Source organism: Scatophagus argus, chromosome 3 (genome assembly GCF_020382885.2).
Source record: "Scatophagus argus isolate fScaArg1 chromosome 3, fScaArg1.pri, whole genome shotgun sequence".
NCBI lineage: Eukaryota > Metazoa > Chordata > Actinopteri > Scatophagidae > Scatophagus > Scatophagus argus.
The window spans coordinates 27,269,371-27,292,808 of record NC_058495.1 but is presented as its reverse complement, the minus strand read 5'-3'; the positions used below and the strand labels follow the sequence as shown (position 1 = coordinate 27,292,808).

General features: G+C 47.0%; 1 protein-coding gene across 3 annotated transcripts in view; it reads left to right on the top strand.

Moving 5' to 3' along the window:
* The window catches only part of LOC124057097 (metabotropic glutamate receptor 7), a 155,167-nt gene that overhangs the window by 86,537 nt on the left and 45,192 nt on the right, over positions 1–23,438 (top strand). For all 3 annotated transcript variants that reach the window (XM_046385219.1, XM_046385220.1, XM_046385221.1), the window contains exons 5-6: positions 11,253–11,390; positions 19,195–19,395. In XM_046385219.1, coding sequence (XP_046241175.1) covers positions 11,253–11,390; positions 19,195–19,395 — 339 coding nt within the window. The remainder of the gene's footprint in view (positions 1–11,252; positions 11,391–19,194; positions 19,396–23,438) is intronic.

Sequence of the window (23,438 nt, the reverse complement as noted above, 5' to 3'; positions counted from 1 at the left end):
TTTGTGGCTGCTTAGTTCATAAAGTTCAGATGACAGTGAAAAGTGGGTGTCGCCCTTGAATCAGGATCAGAATCAGGATCAGAATCAGAATCAGAATCAGGATCAGAATCAGGATCAGGATCAGAATCAGAATTCTTTATTTATCCCCGAGGGGAAATTCTTTTTCGTACAGACTTTGCACTTGCAGTTTTCCCGACCAAGAAAGAAAAGTGAAAGATATAAAAATAAGATAAACAAAAACAAGATAAATATAAATCTAAAAAAAAATACAGGTATTTACATGTGTGGTATAAAACTAAAACTACAGGTATTTACATGTGTACCGTATATACATTGTATATATAAAGTGAGTGTGTCGGTCACAGTGCTGAGTTTAACAGTTTGATGGCAACAAACAGAATGATTTCCTGTGTCGCTCTGTGGTGCATCATGGGAGTCTGAGTCTGAACGAGCTCCTGTAGCTGATCAGCACATTGTGGAGAGGGTGAGAGGGAAAGTCCAGTATCGTCCTTATTTTGGACAACATCCTCCTCTCAGACACCACTGTCAGAGAGTCCAGTTCCTCTCCCACAACATGGTGGCCTTCTTGATGATTCTGTTGAGTCTGTTAGTGTCCCTCACCCTCAGGCAGCTGCCCCAGCAGGCAGCAGCATATGTGATGGCACTGGACACCACCGACTCACCACCGGATCATCTGTGTGCTGGAGCAGGACGCTGAGCAGGCCTCAGAGTCCTGGTTTCTGTCACAGGTTCCTCAAAGGATTTAATGTTTCCATGTTTAACCAGGATGCCAGTGAGCCTGTAAACGCACTACAGCTTCAGCTGCTGAATGAATAACTGATCAGAATTGATTATCAGTGATGGTTTCACGTTGTTCCAGCCCCCGTTGGCTTGTGTTTCCTCGACTGCTTCTCAAATTGAGTGGAGATGCTCTGTGGCAGCCTGTCACAGCGGATTCCTGCGGCGGCGGCGGCGTGCCACTGAACACCAACATGACAAACAGCAAAGAGACGCTTAGCCTCGGACACCGAGCCCGCCGCCTCCTGCGTCACACAGAAGTCGTTGATCTTCCCTCCGGGCAGCTGGACTGAGTGCTGAGCTCTTTGTCCCGGGTCACAGGTTCACATGATGTTTAAACAGTCTGACCTGCCGTGTGTTCTGTCCGGTGTCCTCACGCAGCTTCATAACCTTCAGCTCAGCGAGACGTCCCCAAACGATCAAAAGTCTGTCTCATAGTCTACTGTTTTGATAAGCTGGCATCTGAGCAACATTTTAATGTTGCAGCTTCTTAAAGGAACAGTTCACCAAAAATGAAAATTTGGTCATTATCTTCTGGTGTGACAGTCCTGGACTTTGTACGCCCAACATCCGCCCAGACCACCACCCTGTACACCCAACATCCGCCCAGACCACCACCCTGTACACCCAACATCCGCCCAGACCACCACCCTGTACGAGACACATCCACCCAGACCATCACCCTGTATGAGAGACATCCACCCAGACCACCACCCTGTATGAGAGACATCCACCCAGACCATCACCCTGTACACTCAACATCCGCCCAGACCACCACCCTGTACGAGACACATCCACCCAGACCATCACCCTGTATGAGAGACATCCACCCAGACCATCACCCTGTACACTCAACATCCGCCCAGACCACCACCCTGTACGAGACACATCCACCCAGACCACCACCCTGTACGAGACACATCCACCCAGACCATCACCCTGTACGAGACACATCCACCCAGACCATCACCCTGTATGAGACACATCCACCCAGACCATCACCCTGTACGAGACACATCCACCCAGACCATCACCCTGTATGAGAGACATCCACCCAGACCACCACCCTGTACACTCAACATCCGCCCAGACCACCACCCTGTACAAGACACATCCACCCAGACCATCACCCTGTACGAGACACATCCACCCAGACCATCACCCTGTATGAGACACATCCACCCAGACCACCAGCCTGTATGAGAGACATCCACCCAGACCATCACCCTGTATGAGACACATCCACCCAGACCACCAGCCTGTATGAGACACGTCCACCCAGACCACCACCCTTTACCCCTATCAGTGAACATTCGTCTCCAGATGACGTTTTTCGTCTGTTGCGACCATATTTTTGTGTTTCCACAAAAGCTGTTGCTGTTGTTTCAGTCCTGTAGGAAATCCTGCTTCCATTTTTGGTCGATGTGTTTCACCTCACACGCCTCTGCCTTCTCTCAGACTAAGGATCAGTCTTATCTGAAATGAGGCTGTTAAATGACTTTTTCCACTCGTTTTCCCCACTCAAGGCACAGCTAAATAAGGGCCACTGCTTGACTTTTTTCCACCTGTTTACTGGCTGTGGCCCCAGCAGCAGTTTCGGCTGTGAATTGAGCCTGTGACAGTTAGTTTTAATTTTGGCCATTAGAGTTTGGCTCCGGCTTCAGCTGTGACCCCTCATGACTTCGGTTCGGCGGGCTTCGTGCTGTCTTGTATCGTCAGGATGTTTCTGCACAGTGGAGGAGAACTTTGCATCAGTCCCACAGCAGATGATGAATGTGGGAATCTGCATCTTAAACTGCAAAAATCAAATTAAAGAGTTTGGTCTCGACCTGCTCTAACTGGAACGTGTCATGAGACAACTGTTGTGATTTGGCGAAACATAAATACGCTGAATTCAAAATTCAGTTCAATGTATTTATTGCTGAAGATTCAACATGCACACATGCAAAGACTTTAAACCCACACGGGGGTTGACTTTGTGGTCCACAGGGAGAAAAATCCTCAATGAGTAGCTGACTGAAGTTTACTGATTATTGGATGGGTGGTCAGTCCCACCCACTTCCTGTTTAAGCCCTGCCCACTCTGAGTGCAGATATGGAGAGTTTATGTTTGTTTGTCTGTTGAACGAGGAGTTCAGTGACCTCCCACACTTTGACTGAATCAGGTTCAGCTCGTCTGTCTGACTGACTTTGGTCCAGACGTGGTCGGCGTCAGGAACTGAAGATGCTGGATTTCTCTCAGTAAATTCTGCTCCAGGAAACTTGGAGTTCAGGGTCATGTAGACCCTGCAGCCTTTAACTGCCCCTCGAGCAAACACCACATTCTCCAGCGAGCACAGACGCACGTTACGTGTCTGCAAAGCACATATTTTCCTGAGAGGTTAAAGTGAACCCTGACCTGAAGCGAGCCCCTCATACAAAGAGGTTTCCCTCAGGAGCCCACAGGAGCTTCGGGTCTCTCGGTTCTTCAGCCGTGGGTAGAAATATTCCTCCGTATCTTTGGTTAACTCCCTGCTATGAACAGAAATGTCACATTCAGAGATGGTGTGTGTGTGTGATAGAATGAGAGGAGATGTAAAGCGCCCCCGAGTGAGTTGTGTTTTCATTTTAAAGACAGCGTTTGTGTAACGACTTTGGCAGCGACGTGGCTCGATTCAGCAGCTGCTGTGATACCTTCACTGAGTGCACCTTGCTGTGTATCCCCCACCACCTCACAGGTGCTCTGAATCCTGTTGCACCACATTCCCCGAGGGATCAATCACGTACCCTGCAGCCCCACAAACATGCACCCGAAACTCTTCACAAAACCTGTGAGCACGTTCAGCTCTCGTCTCACCGCCGAGCTGCTGGCCTCACACAAACTGAGCAAACGTCTGCGGATCGGGTACGAGTGCACCGGCTTGTGTGGATCTGCCTTCCTCTGATGAACAGCCGCAGAAGCTGCCCTGAAACAGCATTTACATACTTAAAGAAGGTCATGTTTAATGGTGGGTGAGGAGAGAGAGACAGGCGGGTGAGGAGACAGGCACACAGGTGAGGAGAGAGACAGGCAGACAGGTGAGGAGAGAGACAGGCAGGCAGGTGAGGAAAGAGACAGGCGGGTGAGGAGAGAGACAGGCAGACAGGTGAGGAAAGAGACAGGCGGGTGAGGAGAGAGAGACAGGTGGGTGAGGAGAGAGACAGGCGGGTGAGGAGACAGGCAGACAGGTGAGGAGAGAGACAGGCAGACAGGTGAGGAAAGAGACAGGCGGGTGAGGAGAGAGAGACAGGCGGGTGAGGAGAGAGACAGGCAGGTGAGGAGAGAGAGACAGGCGGGTGAGGAGACAGGCAGACAGGTGAGGAGAGAGACAGGCAGGCAGGTGAGGAAAGAGACAGGCGGGTGAGGAGAGAGACAGGCAGACAGGTGAGGAAAGAGACAGGCGGGTGAGGAGAGAGACGGGCAGGTGAGGAGAGAGACAGGCGGGTGAGGAGAGAGAGACAGGCGGGTGAGGAGAGATGATAAAATCATTATTTCATGGTTCTGATGTTAATGACAAACTGTGCGCAGACTTTGAACTTTGATTTATTTGTTGAAGCTTCAGCTCACAGCGACTTTGTGTGATTTTAGACGAGAGGTAAAACAAACGCCGTTCAGTTTGTGTTCTCTCCTTTTGAGTTAGCTGCACACAGAACACCTCATCGTCCCGTCCTGCTGCTTCCACCTCCAGCTTCTCCAGCCTTCAGTCACACCTGAAGTTCAGCTGAGCAGCTCAGCTTCAGCGTTTTGTCAAGCCTCAGTTTTCCTCCAGAAACCAGAGACTGATGAAGATCCTCCCACTGCACAGTGAAAGCTTCAGTGTGGGCACGTGGGCTAAGACTGAGAGAAACCATGCATTAGTGGACACATACGTACACGCACACGCACACACATGCACACGCACACATTCTCACACACACACACACACACACCACAGCCTCTGCAGTCATGCTCACACCAGAAGCACTGGGGCATGCTGGTGCTTACCGATGATTACAGCTTGTGCCTCTGGGAGTGTTTGAAGAAACGCTCACCACACACTTGAACGAGCAGAGGGCCCTCAGCACAGAGTTTCTCACATTCGTTATGATGCTCACATTCGTCACGTCCCACAAACAGTCAAGCTGCATCCTCACACAGATTAGCTTAAGAAACTGTTCTCTGAAGTTACAGCCATCGAGTGTGGAAAGCTGAGCTGCTGGGGTCTCATTGAGGTTCAGTGATTCCGCCTCCCCGTCCCTCCACGCTGTCCTCTTCCTCCTGGACCTGTAGAGTCCAGATATAAATAGAGCGGCGTCCCTCAGGGCTGCGTGCTCAGCCCTCTCCTCCACTTCCTGTCCAGGCACGACAGCACCGACACACAGCTCAGACAAAATGTTGGCTGACAACACGAGCACCATCGCCCAGGTGTGCTGCTTCCATCACTTCCTGTTGGAAGTCCAGTCAGTCAGAGTCACGTGACTGGGAATGAAGGCTGGTTGATGCTTTCATACTGAAGACAAAATCCAGATGTTAGTGGACGTAGAGGACACTCATTGTTTTTTCATTATAGGGCCCAACTTGATTCTGTAGTAAATAAGCTCCATCCTGTTAGCGAAGACAGTCTGAGTTCAGGTCAGACTGTCAGGCTGCTCTTCTGTTTCTACACACATCATTAACACTTCCACCGCTTTAATTACATTATGTAGACAAAAGTATTGGGCCAGCTGCCCATCACACCAACAGGGACTTTAATGACGTCTCATTGTAAACACACAGACAGCTTTGCAGCTCTAACAGCTTCCACTCTTCTGTGAAGGCTTTCCACAACATGTTGGAGTGTTTCTGTGGGAATTTGTGCCCATTCATGCAGTAGAGCATTTGTGAGGTCACACACTGATGTTGGACCAAAAGGCCTGGCTCACAATCTCCGTTCCAGTTCATCCCAAAGGTGTTGGATGGGGTTGAGGTCAGGGCTCTGTGTGGGCCAGTCAAGTTCTTCCACACCAAACTCATCCAACCATGTCTTTATGGAGCTTTGCTTTGTGCACTGGGGCACAGTCATGCTGGAATAGAAAAGGGCCTTCAACAAACTGTTGCCACAAAGTTGGAAGCATAGCATTGTCCAAAATGTCTTGGTGTGCTGAAGCATTAAGATTTCCCTTCACTGGAGGTCAGGGGCCGAGACCAAACCCTGAGACCCATAGAGAGGGGTGTCTGGACACTTTTGTCCGGTTGCAGAGAGCTATCGAACATACAGACACAAAACAGTGGCTTTGTGTTCGGCCATCCTCTTTCATATGGTCTGTTTCATTGTGGCTGAGAGGTGAGTCGCAGCCGCGTGTTTGGTCACCTGTTGAATCGCCGCTCGATGAAACCATCAGGTTAGGTTGGGTTTGCAGGTTGTGAAGTCATGAAGGCTGGCAGGTTGACTTCAAACAGCATCTGAGCTCCAGATGGCTCGTCATGAAGCTCACAGCAGCAAGCAGTGGGGGCTGGGATTTGATAGTGTGAGTGTGTGAGTGTGTGTGTGTCACTGTGTGTGTGTGTGTGTCAGCAGCTCACAGGTCAGAGTTCAGCTCCTCCTGGTTCTCTTCTCCTTCTTTATGCCTGTGCTGTGATTACATTGCGATCAGCTGTTGCTGTCAGAGGGTCGCAGTGGCAGCTTCACTCTTCTGTCTGGAGAAGTGATGCTAATCAGTCGTTAACGGCCTCGTCCTCCCTCTCGGGGTCACATGGTTTGACTTGATTGGTTTACTGCCTGTCAAGTTTCCTTGGTGCCAGGCATCATGTTCACTCTCGCTCAGTGACTTGGAATAGACATGTACGAGTCCTGAGTCACTTGGTTGATTCACTTGGTTCCTACAAATAACCTGACGTTCACCCAGATCTGAGGAGTCCTCGGCTGCACTTGCTGCTAGCAACCCATATAAATACAAACGTAGAAATATGCAGCATTCATATACGGATATGGATGCGGATCCACAGGACTTGGGACTGCAACCGAGAGCCAGAAAATTCTCATCCCCTAAAGTTCAGTCCAGAGCAGGATGGTCACTGACTGCCGTCCAGCCCTGGGACTGATGCTGCTTCTCACCGACCGCTAAATCATCATTCGTCATCAACTTTTAAAACAATATTTGTTTTTCTTTCTTTCCATCCCTGTGAGAAACTGATCCACATTTTAATCAGTGTCTCTTTCTATGCATATGATTGAAGCTTCTCAATATTTTTCCTCTAAAAAAATGTAATGTTCAGTTTCGTGTGACGAACGGCGTGTTGAAAACGATTCCTTTCATTTGGCTGCTAATTACCGGTTTCAGAACCTGTCAGACTTTTGTTTCGTGTTTATTTTGTCGGGTCTAAATGACTTGTTGGCTTTCTGTTTTCCAGCATTCTGTCAGCTGGAATTAATCTGCCACTTGCTCTCATGCTGGCATCTCTTTGAAACTAAAACAATCTGAACTGACATTTCCTTCAGAGTACGCTGAAAAGCAAAGCGTCACAAACGCCGCCTGACCCTGAATGTCTCAGACTCGACTCGACTCGGTGGCTGCGCTGATTCGCTGCGATAACGTGTCACAACAGTCCGACACTTCGCACTCGGGCTGAAGTCCGTGACCCAAAACCGTTAGACGTTTTCAGCGAACACGAACTGCGGAGGTGAAGCCACTGACGGCGTTTTCACGTGGCTTCGCTCCTGTCAGACATGATGAGCTGTGAGAAACTTACTGAATATTAAGTGCTTTCATAGTTTTTATCAAGGCAGAGACCAGTTTGTGTTGTTCCAGAATGTTTCCCAGGAGTAATCGTAATCAGTGACAGTTTAGTGTTGCAGTCAGACTGCTGCAGTCCTGTGTGTGGTTTGTCCCTGTGGTGTTGCCGTAACACAACAGATGCTGTTGCTCGACTGCTGTGGGTATGAAATGAAATACGCTACACGTTAGCAGACAGGAGCCAAGGAGAGGAGATGAGGGGAGGAGAATACGGGAGGAGGAGGAGGAGGAGTTTCCTCCACCTTTGTGTGAACTCGTCCTTACATAAACACATACTGCATGTTTCTGTTTGTATGATTACTGTGAAGGTTCAATTCATTCATCTCTAATCCGCCATCAAAAACAGGAAAAGAAAAAATGTATAATTAAATAATCTATGAGATATTAAAACATGAATGAAATGAATTTTCTTTTGATTGGTTGGTTGGTTGGTTGTGGGATGTTTTTGGCCAGGTTTGGTCCCCCATGTTGTCTCATGGTTCAAACACGTGATATAAACACCAGTGATGTTAGGCTCATCACGCTGAGCCGTTTGGTGAAGTTTAGGCATGAACACGTCTTGGTCAGATTGTTTTGGGGGGTTGCTGGGTGGGGGTCTGGTTGGAGCTCCGGATGGGGTGCTGGGGGGGTCTGGGTGGGCGGCTGGTTAGGGGTCTGAGTGGCGGTCTGGCTGGGGACCGTGTGAGGGTCCGGATGGGGACCATGTGAGGGTCTGGGTGGGGTCTGGGTGGAGGTCTGGATGGAGTCCAGGTGGGGGTCCTGGAGGGGGTCTCACTGGAAAGGTTATCCATGTTGAGTCGCCTGTAGGGAGCCGGACGTGGAAACCTGCACAGCTCAACCTGAGCAGGTAACCAGCACATCACTGAAACACTCGTTCTCGCGTTCGGTGGCGCTGCAGACGTTACAGGCTCCGTAAAGTAGGCTAAGTCCCATCAGGGATTCATATAAATTAAGATCAAACACTGCGTTCGCCCTTGAGGTTACATCCACATGCAATTATTGTTGAATCCCCACTTTCTCCAGTGTCTGCTCAGCATACTGTTGCACTAATGCTCCTTTCCAAAGAGTAATTACAAGGACATTTCTAATTTAGCTTCCTTTCAAGCTGCGAGGAGACGCCGCAGGAACAACCTGCCCTTCAGTCAGACACAACTTCGTGTCTGTTCATTTGTTCTGTGCAGCTCTGAGGAGAGGAAAGTCTGGCTGAAGAGCTCACGGGCAGCCAGCGCAAACACACTGCTTTCACTGTTGAAGTACAGTAAAACGGTGTGAAAATCTCGACATCACGTCGCTGCGCTTCCTTTGCTGTCGAGGCTTCGCCTTTCGTGGCATCAGCGTGAGAGCTTCCAGCTGTTTGCGCTCGTTATTCACCATCTCAAAATAAAGAAAGCTTCCAATAGGCGGCAGCAGCCCGGCCGGCCCAGGCCCAGCTGGCTCGGCCGGGACCGATCGGCATGTCGGTCAGAGCACCTCAGGAGGCGACCGTCATGGCTGCCCCAGATTCGTGATACAGCCTGAGAACTGCTGCAGGAAATGAGGAAACACTGAACATGTTGTGACCGAGAGCAGCCAGCCAGCGTAAAGGTCTGAACTGAACGTTGAGTCAGTGTGAATACATGAAATAACTTGTGTGTGGTTTGTTACACAAGGCAGAGGAACTCATTGAGCGTTTTATGAACGTGGTCTCCCGGGTTGGTTTATAAATAACACGCCGTCTTTAAGGACGTTTCACGTGTCACGTAACGCCGTCCACATTTAATGACTTTAGAGGCGCAGGACAGGATAACGTCAGGTGACTTTCACCAGGGCACCTTTGTCTTTGTCACGGTTGACTTTTGGTTAGGAGGTCACGAGATCACGGTTCATGCAGGTCAGTGTTGACTTTCACACGGGACCTGAACACCGGACTGCTGGGTCTGTTTGATCCATCCAGCAGCCAAACCTCCTCTGAGACCTCCTGTATGAGACCCAACGCGATGTGGTTCACAGTGAGACACAGTCCCAGCAGGGTGGAGGTCGGGGTTGAGTGGGGGGTCACACACGTGGTCGTTTCCTGCTGCTGGGACAGATGAGACGATGTGTTGGTGCGTGATGAGCTGAGACTTTCTGGCATCTTTTATCTGTGATATTCATGTATAAAATCACACGAGAAAAGCTTAACGACACGTATGTAATGACAACAGTCGACGTTTTGGGCAGCTTCTCGCTTTTTTGAGTGTGTGAGTGTCAGGTTAAAGAGTTTGGCTGTTTCTAACGTGGTGTGGATGAAGGTCCTGTGGCAGGTCTGTGAGGACCACCACTGATCCACGCTGGCTTTGGTGAAGCATCAGCCTGAGATCACCGAGTGGATCAGAAATGAGATCTCTCACTCTGATGGAGTCTTTTCATGTCTTATTCTCTTGTCTGTTTTTCTCTTTCATGTCTCCCTTTAACCCTTCGCCTCCTCCTCTTCCTCCTCCCTCACAAACGAACACGACGCCTTCCCCCCCATGCAGAGACACTTAAAGAGGTCAAGATCCTAATTTTAGCCTGTCAGAAATTATTAAAATTTATGCGTTGGTAGTGACATCATCTCGGGCTGTCAAGGACATCTCCCGAACATCAGTGACACGGAGGAGAGGCTGGACTGCCTGTCAGGGAGAATGATAGGGAGATGATGAAGAGCTCTCCGTAGGATAAAGGACTCCTCTCCTCATGACTCCATTTCCTGTTCTGACTGCGATGTGACGATCTGAATGATAAATCGGAGGAGACAAAGCTGTCAACAAGGAGGGAAAAAACCAGTTCTCACTGAATTTCCTGGACTTATTGGCTCAGTATTCTCAGGCTGGGTGATTATATAAGGTTCAGGTTTTAAAGCGTGCTGCTGCTTGTGATGATCACGAAGCTGCGCCGACCCCGTCACGCCTGCAGCCAGCACTCGGCCTGACAGGAGCGTCGAGCTTTTGTAGGCAGAAACAGACTTCAGCCTGCTTGTCTTTGTGACAACAAGTAAAAGATCTGAATTGATGGGGAAACCGGCTGATCAGCAGCAGAACTAATTATTATCTTTGCACTGCTTGCCGTTGTTGTGCATGAAACAAAATGATTTAAATGGTTTAAACGCGATCTTATGTTGTTATGATCTGTTTGTCGAAGGTTTTTTTCTCTTTTGCCTTCGACCTGTTTCTTGTTTTGAAGTCTGTTTATCGTCATCGTCGACGATAATCTCTTAATTTACTTAAGCGATTAGGAACCCACTCACCTCCTTCTGCGCTCCTGAGCCCATTGTGGTTTGTGCAGAGGTTATACGTTCAGAGCTATTCCTGCTCATCCACAGCTCAGCTTCTATTCATTCCTCTCCAAACATTATATGACCATATGTGGCAGTTTGCTGTCTTGGCGCATGTGGGGCAGAAACAAGCTGAGAGAGCCAGCAGCGTTTCCTAAAAATGGTTTGTTTTAACCCGAACAGCAGGTTTTCACTTTAATGATTTTGGTGTTGGTGGGAAGGCCAACGTGGCCTGAAACTCTCCTCCACCTTTGATGGTGTTGGCTCGTCCTGTTTGTCCGGATGGAGCAGGGCGAGGTCTCTCTTCTGGAACACTTCTTATTTGTTGCTGTCACATTCAGGGCTGCCTTGACTGTTTAAGCTTAATGAATAAAGCTCATTTGTTTATTGTCGACCTGCTGGTTGTCTTTCAGGCTTCGATGCGTACTTCACATCACGGACTCTGGAGAACAACAGGAGGAACGTGTGGTTTGCTGAGTACTGGGAGGAGAACTTCAACTGCAAACTGATGAGCTCCTCAAAGAAGGATGACAGCAGCAGGAAGTGTACAGGTGTGTGTGTGTGTGTGTGACATGAGTCCCTCACTTTTCAAAATCCTGTCTTTTATTGTTTGAGGCACTTTGGAGGCTTTTTGCCCTCAGTTTTGTATCTCAGGCTTCATACATGCTGCAGGCGGTACTCAGGGCTGCAGTAGAAACTTGGTTTAGTTACGTTGGTTTTCTGCCTCCTCACCTGAGCAGCTTCATATTTCCTTCTAGTTGTATTTTCAGTTTCAGATTATTTGTTGATGGAGTTAATTCCCCATCAGACCAGGACCTCTCAAAGTTCTGATGAGTGTGTGTCAGTGCAGAGAAAGCAGATCACTTTGTCTGTCTGAATGTAACGCTGCCACACCTGTGGGTCGTTGCTCACCTGACAGCAGCCTGACACATTAGCCCGGCAGTTTGTTAAATACACTGAAACTGGTTGGTTAAAATATAATGAATGCAATGCATGTCACGTTCAGGGGCCCCACAAAATGTACGTGATTGTGTCTGTAACAAGGAGACCTTCAGCCAGGAAGGTCGCTGATGTTTCTCCAGCCGAGTTTCACGGGCTTCATCATCATCAGCCTCTCGGCGCTTTGCATGCTTCACTCCGGGTGCTGATCTGACGGTCTTTATGTCGGGATACGACGTTGGAGCCGAAAATCTTGAACCGACAGCAGAAAGTGTGAGATGGAGGCCAGTTTGCGCAAACGGATGGAAATGATGCGTTTCGCAAATTGATATCCAATACAGCCCTGAGCTGGACGGAAGAACAGCTCGGAGGAAGAAGAGGCTCCTTCAGGATCCTTCAGGCGGACGCTGCTAATGAACGCCATCGCTGAATATTGACTTTTTGCGTCCAGTCTTTTCTCGTCGAGGCTGTCGGGGAAGCATAGCTGCCTTTGCAATGGTAAACAGATGCTCATAAGTCTGTCTGGTCTGCAGTCAATAATGCAACGCAATTAGTGACCCAGTAAGATGGTGTGAACGGACTGTGAACACTAATGAACCTTTTCTATTGAGATTATTGATGAAGCGGCAGAAGAACAGATTATCATGTCTTACTTATTATTATTGCATTTCTGCTGTCTTTCAGCCTCCTCTCTCACTGCCTGCTCTCACTCTGGTTTATGATACTTAAAAATGTGAATTTCCAAATTAATTTGCATCAGCTGATTTACCGTCGCGGCTCCCGTTTGCCTGGAACCCCCTGAGCCTCCTTTTCTTCTGGGATGATCTGAACTAAACCTTCTGTGAGTCCTCTAACGACTCAGACGGGGAAAATCCAACCAAACTCACTGCATGAGTGAGTGGAAGAGACCAGCTCTTCGATCAGCAGCACTGATCAGAGTCTTCCTCTGTCCACAAAGAAAGAAGAATTATAACAATGTGATGCCTTTGGCCTCATGACCTCATCGTGTTGACTGAAGTGTTTCAGCACCTTTACGAGCCTGGCTGGACCCCGTCCTGCAGTGCCAGTAATCTTTTGCGCTTGTTGAACGCACCGGTCAGACCCTGTTCAGCAGGCCCCGGGGTGTCGTCCTCGAGCTCCAGGCGTCTCTTATGGTCCGAGACGGATCTGTGACGCGTCTCTCCGATGATCTGGGATTTGGTTTGTTGTTTTCTACACTGACAGATTTTGGGTCGGTGTGCGTTTGGTGTCTCAGTCAGTCAGACTTTCTGCAGGTGAAGCAGACCTCCGCTGGACTTCAGTGTACTCACTGGACATCCTGCCTGATGGTTTGAAAAACGTTTGTTCTGTCTGCATCGGTTCTCAGACATGTTTGATACCTGATTAGATGTGTGGCTGTGTGTTAGCTGCGCCCCCACATTCCCAGTGCATGCTGGGACAGTCTCCATCCCTCTGCGAGCAGGATGACGAGTTCCCCCGTGAACGCAGCTGTAGAAAATGAAATCAGTCGTGCTGTTTGACATGTCCTCATCCTTGTTGTCCTCGTCCTCGTTGTCCTCCTCGTCCTCGTCCTCGTCATCCTCATCATCCTCGTCCTTGTTGTCCTCCTCGTCCTCGTCTTCGTCATCCTCATCGTGGTGCCTCAGTGACGTTTGACGCGTTGGCTGCTTTACGATGACTGATTCATCACGCGGTGCTGCTGACTGCAGGGCTGCTCTCCACGTGAAAACATGAGAGGGAATAAACGTGCAGATATGATGATATTCTGCACATCAGGGATTGAAGAACTGAATCTGAACCAGCTGGTGAACAACAGAAGCTCCCGCACCACACGTTATTATCGATGCTGTTTTCAGAAAGGCCGTCGTCTGTGCGTGTCCCAGGTTAAAGTCAGTCAGGTTAAAGACGGTCGCTGTGGACGAGTCGTCTCCTCACGAACAGCAGTTAGTCCCTCAGAGAGGACATGACTGATGCACAGCTGGTTGGGCCGCCGGCAGCAGCAGCAGCTGAGCTCCCCTCAACAACTGGGGCAATTATTTATGTTAGTAACCCATTTACTAAAACTGTACAGCACAGAGTGTGTGTGAGTGAGTGTGAGAGTGTGTGTGTGACTGTGTGTGTGTGTGTGAGAGAGAGAGAGAGATTGTGTGTGTGTGTATGTGAGTGTGTGTGTGCGGATTTTACTTTCTGTTTCTTCCTCAAAGAGTCAGTTTGTTGTTGGAGTAGCAGGACAGAAAAATGGTTTACAGAAAGGTTTGTAATAACGTTTATCTGAATGTGTGGACAGGATTTTCTGCAGCGTTAAACGTGGTTTCGTCATGGCGACCTGCTTACAACCCAAACTGTTTGTGACTTTCAGACGAGACACAAACGGAAAGCAGCTGCTGTCTTCAGTTTAGGACAAAACCCTCAGTACATGGAAAGTGAACAGCAGCATAAACGTGATTAACTTCAGCTGATCAGCTCGGTTTGCAGTAACGAAAAAGAGACGGCTGCTCTGATGGCTGGGCTGAAGACATTACAGGCAGCTGAGGAGGAGGATGAATATGGTGTTGTAAAAGTGAGATGCAGCACCATAATAATATTCAGTCCTGAAATGAGCTCCCTGTTGGAGCTGTGATTTGTAGCGCTAACACGCTCCTGATGTCATGCTATTAGCCGCCTGGCTAGCTGCTCCTCCGCCTCTAATGAGATTGTTTGGGAGCTGTATTGATATCGTGTCTCCTTCTGTGTTTCACTCATCCTCAGCCAAACTGCTTCTTCCATTTTATTTCCTCTCATCATTTATTTATGAGGCTGCGCACCAAAGACAAATAAAGACAAACGCTGCTCGCTGCTTCAGCCCTGCTTTTTGATTTGCTTCTTTCTCATTTTGTTTGTTGCTCATTTTGTGCTCCTCGCAAGGTCATTTTCATTCAGCCTGTGCGACGGAGGGTGAAACTTTTGAGCGAAGTTGAATTGAATGTCAGTGTTTCACTGCGAGCACTTTACTGTCACAACAGTCAGCCGGCTTTATTCTCTGAAAATGAAAAGAACGCTGAAGGTTTCAGTGGGCTGAAATAAAGCTGGGCAGAGTTTTGTCCTCCTCAGCCTGCCGTTGTTCCAAAGTCGCTCTCCTCAATGACAGCATTTCACTGAGCACGTGGGTGATATTAAAAATCATCGGGTACAAGTGAGTTGTGACCGAGGTGAGAAAAATGCACCAATCAGCTGAACTCAGCGCTGAGTGTGGAAAACATTCAGCGAGCAGCTGCTGTCGGTTAATGTCACCTCAGAAACGTGACAGCAGAACAAAAGGAAGTTTGTCTGCTGTCAGTTTGTGCGTCTGAACAAAGATCATCTGTGAGGGAAGAGGCTCCACTCTGCCCTGCTGCTGCGTCACATCTGCGTGAAGAACGGGGCCGTTGTGGACAGAACACGATAGCACATCGGTTTGTTTGGACTTTGTTGTTGTTCAGCTAAGAGTTTGAGGAAGGCACATCACATGATGATTGATGCAAAGGATCTCACAGTCTTGAGGTTGATGTAAACAGAAAACCCTGAAACAAACATCAACAGAAATCTACTGTTTTACATGCTTTGTTTGGCCTTTTGCTTGAGCTCCAAAAAGAAACGTGTAAAAAGTGACTGTCGACGGGAGTTTTCTCTGACCTCTCATCCCGGGATTTTCCAACACGGTAAACGACGTGCAGGCCACGTGGCTTCAGCTGCCTGTGATGCACGCAGGAAATAAACATGTAATTCACTTACTGGGTGACTTTGACAGGCAGAGAAAAGAAGCTCACTTTCCTCTCAGAGCAGAAAGTTAGTGAATCATCTGCCTTTGTCCTGTAGTCATTTTGCTAATATAATACGCCCTCCTCATCCTCGCCAACATTTCATAAAACTCACAAATCAGAGGTGTAACAGTGAGGTGAACACGCTGCCCCCAGGTGCCAAATGAGTTAATACCTCATATAAATCAACCTTACTGCTAAAACACCCAAAGGCTAAAAGCAGCCCTTCGGTCTGAGAGAAGCTGGAGGTCCAGAGGACTCGCTGAGCCACTGAGAGCTGCTGCGGCGGCGGCGGCGGCGGCGGCAGTGAATCGACCTCACAGAATCGAACCAAAACGTGCACCTCAGGCATACAGAAGCAAAGCTGGTTTCACAGTCTGGATTGGTCTCCCTGGATTACCAGGTAACGTCCTGCGTCAGCGTGCAGGTGGTGTTGGATGTCAGATACGACCTGCTGGAACTCCCACTGGCCCTGAGACCACAGCAGGGCTCCAATGGAAGCCCGTCTCAAAATGTGGTTCCGTCAGTCCGGGTCCCGGTTCTGGGAAAACGTGGCTCCTTCTGTGACCACAAAGACTGGCAGAGGTTAAACTTGGATTTGTTTGTTTGCAGGAGGAGGTCACATACATAATTCAGCTCACATGCGGTTATTCATCCATAGCATATTCAGCTGCAGAGTTGACACTGTCAGTTAATGAGATCCCAAGTGAGGCTCATCTCTGAACACAACACATTTAGCAGGAAGCACAGGATTCTCATTTATTCGCACGTTGTAGTTTGGTTTGCTTAAAAAAGCAGGCAGAACCTGAAGGTCTATTCTTTATTTTCTTCAACAGCGCCCCCAGATGTGAGCCGAGGAGACGTGCGGTGTCCCACAGAGGCTGGACACACACATGCAGCCGTCTCACTGTGCGTGCAAAGACTTAAAGTCAGTCGGCTGAGTGTGAGAGACAAACTGAGCGTTTTTAAACGGCCATTTTAATGCCAAACATGACATTTTCTGTCCCTAACCGAGTGTTTTTGTGCCATAAGCACTTAAAGCCAAAGTTTAAACATATCAGACCTCAAATTTTCAGCAGAGAGGCTCACAGTGAGCCTGAAGTGTAGTTTCCATGAATCCTCCTTATCCATACCTGCCATAACCTCAGTCCTTTAACCCTACAGCAGGCCAAAAATAAACAAATATAAAGTATAAAGGTAAATACATATAAATATAAATGCACATAAACCTGCTGTGCACTGTGAGTCTGTGGTTTTCATGTTTGCCATGTGAAACATCCATCCATCCATTTTCTATACCGCTTATCCGTCAGGGTCGCGGGGGAGCTGGAGCCTATCCCAGCTGACTACGGGCGAGAGGCGGGGTTCACCCTGGACTGGTCGCCAGTCAATCGCAGGGCCAACACACAAAGACAGACAACCACACACTCTCACACTCACACCTAGGGGGCAATGTAGAGCAGCCAATGAACCTAATGTGCATGTTTTTGGTATTGTGGGAGGAAGCCGGAGAACCCGGAGAAAACCCACGCAGGCACAGGGAGAACATGCAAACTCCACATAGAAGGGCCCAGACCGGGATTGGAACCTGGAACCCTCTTGCTATGAGGCGACAGTGCTAACCACTGCACCACCGTGCCGCCCCATGTGGAAACATTGTAAGGAAAAACATATTGTCATAGTGAGTCCCTCGTATGTGTGTGAGGCGGCGGGAAAGGTGGACCCCACCGCTAACATGAAACACCTATAAAGAGAGATAACTGCAGATATAAGTTGAACCGTAAAACCAGGACTGATGTAATGATTCTAAACTCAAACTCCACCCGGCTGTCCACCACATCCACCTTCTTCAGAGTCTGCTTCTGCATTTGCAAGAAAAAAGTCACATTTAAGCAGAGCAGCAGTTGTGTTTTCCACAAGCCTCTGAAGTTACATTTACATTAAAAGATTATTGATGAATGCATTTCATAAAGGCTGAGCATATTTAGGTGGAGCGCAGAAACGAAGCTCACATCAGCACTTTGACTGAATTCAATCTCTGCTGTTTACGAAGCGTGTTTAATCAGCTCGGTGTCGACATGAGAATATAGATCCAAAGTAAATATTCCTCTTTCAGATGTTCAGTCACACTTCAGCTCTGAGCACGACGAAACAACATGAGCTGAAACATTTTCACAGAAGTGTGAAAGACCTGCATGAACCACGCAGTGCTGTGATGAATCCAGCTCTGAGGCCCTGCAGCTGCTGCAGCTTTGGTTCTTTTGCATTTTGCTGCATGAAGTTTCCAGCAGATTCATGAAACAGCAGAGAAGTAACGCAGCCACGCTTCAGTCTCCCCCACTGTGTGTGATTATCCAATTTATTTGGATCTCTCCTTCTCATTGTCATCGCGGATGTATTTAGGCAACTTAATCAAGCTTCTTCGCATTTCATTGTAATCATGCTAACCCTCCTGGGCTCCGTCTCACTCTGAACACAAAGTGAAGCCGTGGTGTTCAGGTGGGCTGACAGCTGGAGATGTTCTGATGATTAAACTTGGCAGCTTCGTCCAAAGATTTCTGTTCACTTCCTGAGAGAGACCCCAAACAGAATCGTATTTTCAATCCATTTTTTCTTGTGTGAAACAGACTGAGTTGTTTCAACACGTGAATCTAACCAAACTGCAATGATCACCAAGTCACCAAGCCCTGTTTTGAACATGCTTACGAGGTACTTCATGCTTTAATATGTTAGCTTAAAAACAAAAACCATACAGTATAAGGTGACAAAACACATTGTTAAAGATTAAAGCAGCAGTGCTGAGAGTTTCAGATGTCTGTGGGTTCTCCTCTTCACGTCTGCATTCACGTCTTTATTTGTAACCGTCCAAACAGAAAGACTGAAAGTCGAGTCGGTACGCCTGACAGCAGCCTTCTCATTGTTATCTGACTGATGTTATCAGCAGGAGCTAATTAACATTAACGCTGTGAGAGAGCAAAAGTACAATCTGAAACACTCGGCTGCTGTCTCTGTAATGAGCCCTGCAAGTCGATATGTGCACCATTTACATTCAACAGAAGAGCACCAAGCAAAACACCAAACTGTATGCAGCACATTTACACAAGTACTTTGCTTAAGCACAGATCTGAAGTACCTGTGCTTTAATTGAGTTTTCATGGCACAGAGGAAAATATTGTACGTTTTACTTCACCAAGATTTTAAATGTGAGCAGATTATAAGAAATGTTTAGTGATGTATTAAACTCCCCAACAGTAAAACCATTAGCTGATCAATCAATTAGTCGATTAACAGGAAATGTTTCCTGGAACCAATGAATATTATATATATTCAAATTATTTTCAAAAATCAAACAATCAAAAAGCAGTGTAGTATCAACGTTCCTGCAACGGGGTATTTCCCCACTGGTAGCACCTGAACAGTCTGTGCTAATTAACTAATGCACTGAAACGAGTTGCACGAGTGCAAATCTGGGACATGAAACTTGAACGTTTGTTGAGATCTTCCCGTGAGGAAGAGGTGACCGACAGACCAACGCTCAGAGTGGAACGACTGGTTTCGTCTGTGCTTCCGTGGTGAGAATGTGTGGATCTCTGACTCGTGGTTTCCCTGAACTTATGGCTCGTTTCTCTCTGCGTCTCAGGTCAGGAGCGTATCGGCATCGATTCCAAGTACGAGCAGGAGGGTAAGGTCCAGTTTGTGATCGATGCGGTGTACGCCATGGCCCACGCCCTCCACAACATGCAGAGGGACCTGTGTCCAGAGAACTCCGGCATCTGTCCCGAGATGGATCTGGCTGGAGGGAAGAAACTGCTCAAGTACATCCGCAGCGTCAGCTTCAACGGTGAGTGGACGGTGCAGCAAAAAACTGTGTCCTGTATCATCGTCTCTCTGTTTTCATGCCTTTTGTTCTGAGCTTAGGTCAAAATCTGTTCTGTGTAATCAAATCAAAATCCCGAAACGCGGTGCAGGTTGTACAGGTCTGCACTGAGTGAAGCCTGAGACTCATTCCAACACATCAACCTCTCCAAGAAGCATTGTGGTCTTTACCCCGTGACTGTAAATATGTCAGTGTGGTTACTCCAGTTGTCATGACGTGTGTCCGTAAACACTCAGGACTTATCACAGGAAGTCTCAGGAGGGACAAATGAAACGTTACTGTCTGCAGAGTTGACACCTGAGAGGGAGACCATTCAGTTTGAATGTCTTCTTTCTCAGTGTTTCCCTCAGACAAGACTCAAGGTGAGCAAAGCTCCAGGTCTCCTCACAGGGAACGAGGCTTTGTGTCTCTAACATGCAGAAATTCTTCTTTTACTACTGTTTTTGTCAGTTAACAAACAGCATCAGGTGCATCAGCACCTCCTTCTGGACGGGAGGAGGTCCATCCCCTGTACACATGTTGCCCAAAAACCAAAGCTGACAATCCCAATGAACCTCCTCTCTGGGGATCAATGAAAGCTTCGCTTTTCTTGTCTTAAATCTCAGCAGACACTTGAAATGAGGACTGGAAACTGGTCGTGAGACTATTACTGTTTCAAATGCAGTATCTGATCCAAGTGTGTAGCTGCCTGGTGTTTTCTCTAAGGAGAAAAGCATTCACTGAATTTAGGTCACCATTATGCTTGAAGGAACGGGTCTGCATGGAATTTAACTCACTGAAATCATGCATGTGCACGGTGTGACCGCATGACGTTCATTCATTTACCTCCTAACATCATGAAATGGAGAACAAAAGAAAACATGTTCAGGGATATTTCCTGTGACATCATTACAGTCAGGGTGAAAAGAAGAGATGATACATGGCCTCACGGTCTTAAAGGGCAATGATTAGATTTTTATTGCTCCATAGCACTGAATGAAGACACTCGTTCAGTCTGGGGTTGCCAGGCTGTAAGATTTCTGGCTTTTCAGACTCACTTTCCATCCAGTCCACAGTTGGGAACATAAACTGCCTGCAGAGTTTCATCACCCTGCTTCTCTCTTCAAATGTCCAGTGATGGAAGACGGGCTTCTTTATGAGGGAGCAGTTAGCCTTCAAAGACATTTCATTCTGCAACTAAAATGCAAATCAAAAGCAGTGTTATTACAGCAGTATTTTGTAGTGGTTAGCCTGGCAGGCTCGATCGATGAGGTGAGTGTATGTCCAATCCTGTCACCTGCCTTTTAATGCTTCTTTTTTACAGTCAAACACACGCAGTGAGGAAGGTGATTAATAGAGTCTGTATCGACACATCTTGTAAGCTCTTGCAACTAAAGCTTCATTAAACCTTTTTATGGTTCTGTTAAGGTACTCGCAGCCGCGTCTTTAGTCATTTTGTGTGCTGTTATGATGCTTTTTTTGCTTTTCTTGGGCCATTTTGGATCAATCAGACACTCAGGAGACCAATGTTCAAGTCCCGTGTGAAACCAAACGTCAGTGTTGACCTGTTTACCCACTCGTTCTACTCCCAGAGCATACACATTACATAACGCATCACACATATGTTATTTATGAAGGTTAACGTCTCATTTTAACCCGTGTTTTACAGCGTTCGTAACCGTCCAGAAGTCATAGAATGTTGTAATATGTGAAATGTTTGTCTGCAAGCTTTATTTTGAAAGTCTAACCTGATGCAGTTTTTGGAGCTACAGATGCTGAGGTGAAGGATTAATCCTGTCTGTCCTCTTCATCATGAGATGCGTTAAGTGTCCAATTACATTCATTAATGACAAAACACCACAGCTGCTATAAAAGTGACTGTCACGGTCCATAATTTATTATCATTTTTATTATTGTTGTTGTTGTATATTGGGATATAATAATTAATTATTATAATAACAATATCAAAATCAACATCAAAGTATTTTCACAAAAAGACAACAGAAAACTAAATTATGTAAATATTCCGTGTCTCCAGGTTTACAATCAGCTTTTTGCACTTCCACCTGTTATTGATCGTAGTGTTGGCTTTATAGTTTTAATGCATGACACAGAACCTTGGAAATCTTCCCCTCCAGAGAGTTTCTTTTATCAGGTAATTAGCAAAGCCTGAAATGTGCTAATTTAAAAAGACGAACTGCTCTCTCCCGTTTATTACAGTCTTAATAATTGCAGAAAAAAAGAAATCAGCCCACAGTGTTTGAACAGGTTTGTGTCTTCAGTTCCTGAATGTTTCCTGCACGACCTTCTGTGGGAGTCCATAATATTTCAGAGATAACAATGTGCTTTGATCTGATCACAACAAATAAAGAGACTGATTACTACGAACAATGAAACTTTTCTACCAGACACAGATTTTACTGCATCCCTATTGAAAGAAACATGAGCCAAATATCGACTGAGAAACAAAATACATCTTCTGTCGAGAAGTTGCTCCGCGTTGCCTGTGGTAGCTATTAACCCAGTATTGATCGAAAGCGGTTGTCTGGTCATGGCAGGAATTGATAATCGAGTTCCCTGACACCAAACACACACCAGATAGACTCAGTCATCAGCTTTGAAACGGCTGCTCTGTTTTTCAGTCACCGTCAGTCTCTGTGCTCGACACGGTAACGAAGAGCGCTGATTAAAATCACAATGTGAACACTGGCAGAAGATACGAAGCTTCACCAAGAGTCTAAGATCCTTCATAAGACGAATTAAAACTTATTTCTCATGATAGTTGGTAGCATTTATGTTTTTCATTTTCATCAATAAACTGCCGTCAGTTTATTGAAATGGTGTGGACGACCGTGGAGAGTCGACAAAAGTCGCCACGCTTTCTCTGTATTTCCACGTGTTTCATCAGCGTGGTCTCCTCCCTCCATCTGAAATCTGAGAATAACACATATATTGACACTGTGTTGATGGAGTGGGAGACTCGACGTGGGCCATGGGATCCCAGACAAGTGCTCCACTTCTCAGAAGATAATTGCTTTCAATCTCCAGTCTGTGTTAAGTGAGATCAGGTTTGAGGATTTCATTTTTAGGTGTGTTTTACATCAGATGGCTGAAGCTGCTTTCTTATGTTTCTTTACTACCTTCACCTGTGAGCCTCTAAGTTCACAATGGTGATGTTTTTAATGAGTAATCAGATGAAAGCAACAAGAAGTGCAAGATGTAAAATTAGTACATGCAGCTGTGTGAACTGCTGGCTTTTCATGGCCGTCTCTGAGTTACTTCCTGCTGTAGTAACCTGTGACAGGAGGTGTAGCATTAGCTAACTGAGCTACATCTTTCTGTGGGGTTACAAGTGGAGCTCTCTGCTACGTTACTACGTATTGAAACAACTTGGGCTACTTTTTGTTCCATTTAATCTCACAGGGCAGTAAGTTCAGTCCTGAATGAGAACTAATGACCATCATTTCAGTTTAATACAACTGATTTTTATTTAAATGGCATTGTTATTTGGTGATAAAAGACTTAACTGTCAACATTGAATTTAACACCTTTAAAATATACAACTTTGTCCACTCTGGCAACACTTATTTAAGCTAATGTTATATTTTTATTTCGTTTGGGAAGGTTTAGCACCTCCACTCAAACTTCAGTTAGAAAGTGTTAATGTTGTATTCATTTTCGTTAGTATGATATCACAACCTGATAGCCTCAGTCTGTTAGCATGATATCATGACCTGAGACCTGTTAGCTTTAGCCTCAGTCTGTGGGCATGACATCACGACCTGAGGCCTGTTAGCTTTAGCCTCAGTCTGTGGGCATGATGTCATGACCTGAGGCCTGTTAGCTTTAGCGTCAGTCTGTGTGCATGATATCACGACCTGAGGCTTGTTAGCTTTAGCCTCAGTCTGTGGTCATGATATCACGACCTGAGGCCTGTTAGCTTTAGCCTCAGTCTGTGGTCATGATATCACGACCTGAGGCCTGTTAGCTTTAGCCTCAGTCTGTGGACATGATGTCACGACCTGAGG